Raw genomic sequence first — 9,484 nt, 5'->3', positions numbered from 1 at the left:
GGGGCCCGCGGGGGCCAGGAGGGGGCGGCCCCCCGGGGGTGACCGAGACCCCCTTCTAGAAGAGCCTGCGGGACGTGCGTTGTTGTCCCCTTCGCCGAGGCCAGGCCTCTCCTTCATTTACCTTCCTACGTGTTTGGGTACTTGTGTGTGTCTAGGTGCCCACCCCTCTCCGCAGCAAGGCTTCCCACCTTAGAAGTGAGGCCCCTACCCCCTGGCCAGGGGTGGGGAGCGTCCCCCCCACCCCCAGCTCCTTGTTAACACCACACTGCATTCTTCACTGGGGAGGGAGGAGGGCCTAGGGCCGCGGCTGGGCCAGAGGCGAGCATCATTTACAATTCCCTCCGCAAGCCTGCGCTGAGTCCTGGCCGCAGCCCCGTGTCTCCTGATCCCCACATTCACCGCCTCCTGTCTCCCCACAAGTGACCTCTGGTCAGGCCTGGTGTCAGATCCAGGGAGGGTGTGTCCGCAGCAGGCTGGGAGCCAGGCTGACTAGTCCTTCTGGCTTCCTCCTAACTCAGCGCTGCTCCCCACCCCACTCCGGGTCTCCCATCCTCAGCCGCCCGGAATCTCCCTGCTCCCCTTAACCACCTCCCCTCATCTAACTTCAAGATATGGCCTCTCAGACGCCCTGTGTTTTACACCTGCAGTGTGGAGAGGCCCCCCAGGGGGCCTGTTTATTAACCCATCTGCGGGTCACCTGAAAGGGAGGTCCATTGAGGGGGCTCTTGGGGTGTCAGGAGAAAGGCATGTCACTCTGCTAGCGGGGAAGGGGGCAGTCCGGAGGTGCATTGGGAATGCTGGGACCAAAGGATGCAGTATTGCCAAGCAGGGCTGGAGTCTTCCTGGGCTCAGGGGTCCTGAGTGTGGTCCCTCAGAGGCTGTCTGGGGCCACACTGAGTGTGGTGCCTGTGGGCTAGACAGGACACGTCATCCATGATGTCTGGAGGGGTCAAGCTCTCTGGGGCGTGTGCAGGCGGCAACAGGCCGCTCACAGGGTGAACAGGAGCTACCACGTCGCTCAAGTGGTGGTGTAGGCACCAATAGGAGACGCGAGGCATCTGGTGTAGACGGGGCTGGGTCACCCCTGGTGGCTGTGGAGTGGACAGACAGGAGCAGGTCAGGTAGAGTGTCTGCTAGGTGAGCCAGAACAAGGTCACCTCTGGGCCCGAACAGGTGATTCACACGGTGCCTGTGGGGGCAGCATCAGGATCACAGGTGGGCTGTGGGGGGGGTGTTCACATTGCTGCTGCTACAGATGTTCTCTTATGAGACTCTCGGGTCTGCAGGGCGGTAATGATGTGATAGGTCCAGACTTTCTAAAAACACCAAACCCGTTGCCTTCCAGTCGATTCTGACTCATAGCAACCTATACGAAAAATGTTGATTGCAGTCTCCACTGGGAGGGTGGGGCTTCCCTGAAGTGGGTGGGACGCAGGTCTCAGAGGTCAGTGGTCCAGAAAGCTGCTCTTATTTTGTCCTCTTAGTAGTGTGTGGACCCTGGGTGACGCAGTCGGTTAAGTGCGCAACTAAAAAAAAACAAAACTCATCGCTGTTGGGCTGATTCCAATTCTCAGCAACCCTATAGGCAGAGTAGAACTGCTCCATAGGGTTTCCAAAGAGGCAGCTGGTGGATTCAGACTGCTGACCTTTTGGTTAGCAGGTGAGCTCTTAGCCACTGTGCCACCAGGGCTCCAAGTGCTCACCTAGCAACTGAAAAGTCAGTTCAGACCCACCCATTGGCACTGCAGAAGAAAGGCCTGGTGATCTGCTTCCGAAAGGTCACCACCAAGAAAACGCTAGGGAGCAATTTCTGCTCTGTAACACACAGTGAGCTCAACAGCAATGGGTTTGGTCTGGCCGTACTGGGGGCGGTCATGTCAGACGCAGCGAGTGAAGGTGCACATCTGTGTGGTCATCTTACTTCCTGAATCACATGAGGCATTTCCCTACTGCGAGCGGCGGTCTAGAAGACCGAGTTTAAATGAGAAAGAAGTATTGTCGTCTCAAGAGAATTTTAGGGACTGGTGGTGAAGTCAGACTATTCGAAATGGGCACTGCTGGAAACTCAAGGAGGCATGGTCCTCAGGCACCCACGTAGCCCATTGTCAGCCCACGAAGTGTGTGACAGGGGTATCTTTGAAATGTAAGTTTACCCTGGGGGCCAGTCATGGACAACAGTCATGGGCTCGGTGGGATCAGAGCTCTGTCTGTCACACTGGGTCAGTGGGGACTTGAGCTTGTCTCTGACGGAGTCGCACGTGAACCCATCAGGCAAATGCAAATGCCTCTGGTCTGGAGGAAGCCCAGGTCACCACAATGCCCTGCCCTGCCTCTACCTGTGCACAGGTAACAGGGATCACTCGCCCCCAGTGCAGAGGGTGGTGAGGAAACGTTCTTGACGCCCTTACGTGAGCAAGGCCACGTGCTGCTTTTCTCTGGCATTGTTGTGCTCGGCTGTGCCACGCCTGGGTGCAGTGGGATTCCTACCACAGGAGCAGGCACAGGGACATGGGGTATGTTCTTTCTCCGGTTGGGTAAATGGTGGTTGTGCCATGACCCCCAGAATTTCCAACTGGGCAGAGACGGCGTGGGTAGGGTTGCGGGAGACAGCACTGTCACTAGCTATAGTCTGCAGATGTCCGTGTGGCACGTGGTGCGTACAGATGGAGCCTGGGTCTTATATATTTGGGGGCCCATTGTTTTGAGAACAAAGCGCGGAATGGCGTGTGGAGGGCAGAGGGCTGGGGTCACACCGAGGTGGGTGAAGGGAGACTGCAGGGTTAGCCACACCTGTCTCCTTGGGCAGGTAGGAGCCAAGCTTCGGAGTGTCTGTGGGGTGCATACTGTTGAGCGTGTGGTCATCCCTAGTGTCCCCTGCAGAGTTGGGATACAGGGAGCAAGTCAGACAGTGAGTCAGCTCACTGGGAAAGAACACAAGTCCTTCCACTCAGGCACGCTCGTGTGAGACAGGCTCTTTGCCCCACATAGATGGTATCTGTGTCAAGGGCGGCAGGGCCCTGTCACACACTCCACCTGCGGGGAGGCTGGGGCTCTGCCTGCCCGGCCGTGCCGCCATATAAGTTTCCCGTGGCGGCCGTGACGAAATACCACAGACTGGGTGGCTTATAAGAACAGAAAGTTATTCTCTTACAGTTCTGGAGGCCGATGTCAGCCAGGCTCTCTGAAGGCTCTCAGGGAGGATCCCTCCTTGTCTCGTCCAGCTTCTGGAGGCCCCAGGTCTTCCTTGGCTTGTAGCTGTAACATCACACGCCTCCTTCCTCTCTCCCTGTGACCTTTGTCCTCGTTTTATAAGGACACCGCTCAGATGGCTTAGGACTGTGGTGTGACCTGACGTTAGAAGAGAATGTCTGCAAAGACCCTGTTTCTAAGCAGGGTGACATTCACAGGTACAGGAGTTAGGACTTTATCATAAGTTTGGGGGATACAATTCAGCCCGTAACAGTCAGGTTCCATCATATAGTGCCTCCAAGGATGGCTCACTGTGTGTGCGTGCGTGGGTTGTATGTTTCTGTGTGTGTCTGTGTATGCGAGTGCATGTGCTTATGTGTGCATGTGTGTGTGTATGTGTACACATGGGTGTGCATGTGTGTACGTGTGCATATGCACGTGTGTGTCTCTGTGCCTGTCTGTGTGTGTTGCACAGGGTCATGTGTATGTTGTGTGGTGTGTGTATATAGGGGGCCTGTGTGTGTACACGTGAGTGCACGTGTGTGTGCATGTGTGTATGTGGGGGTGTGTGTACATGTATGTACGTGCATGTGTGTACTTGTGTGAATGTGTATGTGTATATATGTGTGTCCCTGTGTGTATAGGGGGTGCGTGTGTGTGTATGCATGTGTGCATCTGTGTGCATGCATGTGTGATGTTGGTATGTGTTGGGTGTGTGTGTAGTGTGTGCACACATGGGTGATGTTGGTATGTGTTGGTTGTGTGTGTGTGTGTAGTGTGTGCACACATGGGTGATGTTGGTATGTGTTGGGTGTGTGTGTGTGTAGTGTGAGCACACATGGGTGATGTTGGTATGTGTTGGGTATGTGTGTGTGTAGTGTGTGCACACATGGGTGATGTTGGTATGTGTTGGCTGTGTGTGTGTGTGTGTAGTGTGTGCACACATGGGTGATGTTGGTATGTGTTGGGTGTGTGTGTGTCTGTAGTGTGAGCACACATGGGTGATGTTGGTATGTGTTAGGTGTGTGTGTGTGTAGTGTGTGCACACATGGGTGATGTTGGTATGTGTTGGGTGTGTGTGTGTCTGTAGTGTGAGCACACATGGGTGATGTTGGTATGTGTTAGGTGTGTGTGTGTGTAGTGTGTGCACACATGGGTGATGTTGGTATGTGTTGGGTGTGTGTGTAGTGTGTGCACACATGTGTATGTATGTGTGCACATGTGTGGCTCAGCAGGGGAGCAGGCTTTCTGGCCCGTGGGCCCCCACTTTTCACTGAGGCCAGACAAGAAAGCTGCGGTACAGGAGTGGCCGTCAGGTCCATGGGCCCCTTGCCTTCCCTAGGCTTGTGCTCCACCCGCTTTCTTACTGCAGTGCCTGGGGGCGGACAGTAGACCTCGTCAGGAGACCTGGCTTCACCTGCACTGTTTGCTCAGGGAATGTGAGCAAGTGTCCAGGTTACCTGATCCTTAGTTTCCTCCTCTGTAAGGAAACAAAGTTTCCTGTGTGTCTCTGAAGGTCCTCCCAGCTCATAAATTCCATTTCTCTCTGTCTTACACTTTTTCTCTCTCGTCAACGATGGTAACAGTACCTGACACCTGTATAAGGAGCCCTGGTGGCACAGTGCGGGCGAAAGCTGTGGCGGTCTGCTCTCATAAGATGACAGCCTTGGAAGCCCTATGGGGCAGTCCTACTCTGTCCTATGGGGTCATTATGAGTCAGAATCGACTCGACCGCAAGAGGGGTGTGGCACAGTAGTTAAGTGCTTGGCTGCTAACCAAAAGATCAGCAGTGTGAACCCACCAGCTGCTCCATGGGAGAAAGGCCTGGCGATCTGCTTCTGTACAGATTTACAGCCTAGGAAGCCCTATGGGGCAGTCCTACTCTGTCTTATAGGGTCATTATGAACAGAATCGACTCGACCGCAAGAGGGGTGTGGCACAGTAGTTAAGTCCTTGGCTGCTAACCAATAGGTCAACAGTTTGAACCCACCAGCTGCTCCATGGGAGAAAGGCCTGGCGATCTGCTTCTGTACAGATTTACAGCCTAGGAAGCCCTATGGGGCAATTCTACTCTGTCCTGCGGGGCTGCTATGAATCGGAAATCGACTTAACAGCAACGGGTTTAACACCTGTATGGCCCTTTCAATTTAACAATGCGCTTCGTACGTTATCTTATTTAATCCTCACTAGACCTCTGTGCAGGAAGCATTTTACCCCCTTTTTAAAGATACAAATTGAGTGTTCAAATAAATTAGTTCTACAATAGCCTTAAAACTAGCAAAATACCAAAAAAACACAGAACTGGAAATTAAGCCTCTAACTCCACGCTCTCCCTTCATCCATGCGTGCAATAAATCTTTATTGGGCGACAACACAGTTCCCCCCCGCCACAGGGATTGGGTAGTGTTTGTGCTCTCGAGAAGTTCAAGGCTGAACCAGGAAAATAGACACGGAATATGAAATTCCAGGTATCTGAGGAGAAGGAAGGGGTTCTTTAGGGGTGGGCAGGACAGGAAAAGAGGGTTGCAGACCGAGGTGCAGCTCATGGGGAGACCTGGAGGTGGCGAGGGAGGGAAATGGAAGGGACTGAGCGTGGGGCGGGGAGGGGACAGATGGGGGGCCAATGGGTAATGGACTCCTGGAGACAGTGGCAGGGCGCAGGCGGTGGCAGGCATGTAACCCATGCTGAATATCTGGGCTCTGTCCCAAGTGCAGTCAGAAGCCACTGAAGAATTTGAAGCTACAAGTGGTGTGCTGGAAGCTCCCTCAGGTGCTGTGGGGAGTTGGACTAGAGCAGTAGGAGATGTGAGGAGGCCAGTGCACAGGTATGCACAGGTGTGCCCAGAAGCGGTGCCTGGGCGACGGGGAGCAGCACGGACCAGGGCCTCGCAGCGGATGTGGAGAGAAGTGGTCAGGCTTGAGGGACAGTTAGGGGGTGGGGTCGTTGGACTTGGTGGTTGACTAGATATGAGGGGTGTGGGCAAGGAGGAAAACAGGAATTTCAATCTTGGTTTGAAAACTATTTACTGGGCACGTAGTATGGGCCAGGTGTTGTGCTAGGTATGGACTGGTGAGCAAGACAGGTGGAGTTCTTGAGCTCAAAGCTCCCCATCCGTTGGATGGGATGGAAGATGTCTTGGTATCCTGGGCTGGCAAACACCACAAAGTGGGTGGCTGAGGGCAGTCATTTGTTGTCTCATGGTTCTGGAGGCTGGGAGTTCAAATTTAGGGTGTCGGCAGGGCTGTGCTCTCTCTCTGTCATCTATAAGGGAAGATCTTACTTGTCTCTTTCAGCTTCTGGTGATCCCAGACATTCCTTGGTTTATAGATGGATCCTCTCTCTGTGTGTGACTCCATGCCTGAGTCTGTTGTCCCCTTCATAAGACCCCCCTCAGAAGGGGTTAGGACTAGGACCCACCCTACTCCAGAATGATGTTACTGACCATGTCTTCAGACAAAGACCTTATTTCCAAACAAGGTCACATTCACAGGTAGAGGGGCTAAGACTTCAATGTGTCTTTTGAGGGAGCACAATTCAGTCCATAAACCCATTGCTGTCAAGTTGATTCCGACTCATGGGGACCCGGTGTGTGACAAAGTAGAATCACTCCATAAGGTTTTCTTGGCTGTAATCTTTACAGAAGCAAATTGCCAGGTCTTTCTCCCATGGAGCCACTGGGTGGGTTCAAACTGCCAATCTTTAGGTTAGTAGACAACCACAGATCGATTGCGCTACCCAGCAACCTTTATTCAGTCCATAAGAGATGATAAGCCAAAATACACATATAGTTACATAATTATAATCGTGTAAGTGCAACAAAGAAGAAGCACAGTTTAACCTAGAGAGTTGGGGAGAACTTAAGGGGGCTACACCAGGAAGATATAGTCCCACAAAAAAACAAGGAAGAAAGAATTTCTAGCATCAATAGTGGGAAATATTGCCAAGAATTCTCCAAAATAAGGGTCATAGAGCCTCCTTGGGAATTAACGTCATGAAGATTGTAGGGGATGTTGGCAAAGGGCTACTTACCGAAGCTGAGTTAGAGGTAGTTGGGATGTGAGGACATGAAGACAACAGATATGAAGAACTCCTTTTAGAAGTTTGAAAGATGGGAAGGACATGGGCATGCTGAAATACTGGTGGGGCGGTTCCAGCACAGAGGGAACACTGAAGGCATGAGAGAACCAGATAATCCAAGGCATAAGGTCCCCGAGAGGGCAGTGATACAAGATGGTCCTTGGAGAGGAGGGACACTTTGCACTGTCAGAGGAAGGGAGATGGAAACAGTGGAAATCGATGCAGGCAGCCCTGCAGATTTGGTTACAAGACATGGAGACAGTCCTCTCTGTTAGCTTCCAAACCTTTGTGAAGTGGGAGATGAGGCGATCCACTGGAAGTGAGAAGAGAGGTGGGAAGGTCAGAAGTCTGAGAAGTACTGAGAAGAGTCCGCAAGGTTGCTGGGAGAAGGGAGTGTAAATCATGGGGGTAAGGCAGCCGCGTAGGCTAGTTGGAGCTGGTAAAGATCGCATCTGGTGGTGGTGGTGTTGTTGGGTGCCACTGAGTCAGTTTCAACTCACAGCGACCGCACATGACAGAGTGGAGCTGCCCCATAGGGTTTTCTAGGCTACAGTCTTTATGGGAGTAGATCACCAGGTCTTTCTCTCACAGAGCCGCTGGGTGGATTCGAGCCACCACCAACCTTTCAGTTAGCAGCCAAGTGCTTAACCGTTGCACCACCGGGGCTCCTTAAAGGGGATAAGGATTGAGAGTGTTGTTGGGTACCATTGAGTCGATTCTGATTCATAGCAACCCCAAGTGACAGAGTAGAACGGCCCCATAGGGTTTCCTAGGCTGTGATCTTTTTTTTCCCTAAATTTATTTATTTTGTTGTTGTTATTGAGAATATACACAGCAAAACATACACCAATTCAACAGTTTCTACATGTTAATTTAGTGACATTGATTACATTCTTCGAGTTGTGCAACCATGCTCACCCTCCTTTTCTGAGTTGTTCCTTGCCCATTAACATAGACTCACTGCCCCCAAGGCTCCTTTCTAATCTTTTGAGTTGTTGTCAATTTGATCTATACTGTAATCTTTATGGGAGCAGAATACCAGATGTTTTCTCCCAAGGAGCTGCTGGGTGGGTTCCAACTGACCTTTCGGTTAGCAGCCAAGTGCTTAGCCATTGTGCCACCAGGGTTCCTTCTGATCATTTCTACTGTGGTGCTAATTCAGTAAGTCAAGTTATGACTTCACCCTACAGCAGCTGCCTCTAAAACGGAAACAAAACTGTTAATGAGTTGCTAGACTCTGCTAGACGCTATGGGAGGTAGTTGAGTAAAATCCAGACTGTGTAAACAGGAGATTGTGGGATAGTGATGATCCCAACCCAGATGATTTTAATCCCATGCTGCAGCTCCCGAGGGAGGCCCCTCCTGATGCTGCATCTCTGGTTGTTAGGTCCAGGGCGGGCCCCCCGTGGTGTCTGGGAGTGATAGGGGCTGGGTCACCCTTGGTGTTGGAGACTGGCTGGGAGAGACAGAGGAAGACAGCCTACAATTAGAGGGAAATAACCACGGGGAGCCTGTGGCCCGCTCAACAACAGATTTATCCTCTGATTTCCTTATTTGATGTCTGTCTCTCCGTAAGACTAGAAGCCCCTTGAGTGCCAGGCCTTGGCCATGTTGTCCAGCACTGGGTCAATGAGCTTTACAGAGGCCACTGCTAATGATGTGGAGGGCCTTTTGTCTCAAAGAATGGCCCTTGATGGAACCAAGGATGTGTCCCCACCCCTTTTCTCGATGGCCTCTCCTCTGATAGGTAGAAGCAGAAGGGGATCGAGGCCAGGAATAGAGGCCTCTGTCTCCTCTTCCAGCTCAGGATCCAGCCCTGATGGAGACGGCGGAGCCCCCGCAGGAAGCCTTGGCCCCCACTGCTGCCATCCTGGGGTTCATGAGGGGAAGCCAGGCCCCTGCCCCAGGGCCCGAAGCCCCAGAGAGCCCATCCTATGAGGAGGTGGAAGGCCGCAGACACTCAGAGACCTCGTGGGGAGAGCTGAGGAATGCGAGTGGCTTTCCAGCTGAGATCATGCCCCCATTCCCCAAGGACAGCTCTGCAGATAAGGAGACCTACCAGGAAACCCCTGGGACCAACCAGGAAACCCCTACAATGGACCAGGAGACCCCCGGGACCAATCAGGAGACCCCTACAGCCAACCAGGAGACCCCTGCAGCCAACCAGGAGACCCCTACAGCCAACCAGGAGACCCCTGCAGCCAACCAGGAGACCCC

General features: G+C 52.7%; 1 protein-coding gene across 1 annotated transcript in view; it reads left to right on the top strand.

Annotated features, from left to right (window-relative positions):
• Window positions 1-9,086: 9,086 nt before the first annotated feature.
• The window catches only part of ARHGEF5 (Rho guanine nucleotide exchange factor 5), an 18,959-nt gene continuing 18,561 nt past the window's right edge, over window positions 9,087-9,484 (top strand). Inside the window, exon 1 of the mRNA XM_004382413.3 lies at window positions 9,087-9,464. Coding sequence (XP_004382470.2) covers window positions 9,087-9,464 — 378 coding nt within the window. The remainder of the gene's footprint in view (window positions 9,465-9,484) is intronic.

This window comes from Trichechus manatus, unplaced genomic scaffold, assembly GCF_000243295.1.
Source record: "Trichechus manatus latirostris isolate Lorelei unplaced genomic scaffold, TriManLat1.0 scaffold00093, whole genome shotgun sequence".
Classification (NCBI taxonomy): domain Eukaryota; kingdom Metazoa; phylum Chordata; class Mammalia; order Sirenia; family Trichechidae; genus Trichechus; species Trichechus manatus.
The sequence above is the reverse complement of the archived record's forward strand: the minus strand, read 5'-3'. Positions and strand labels throughout refer to the sequence as shown.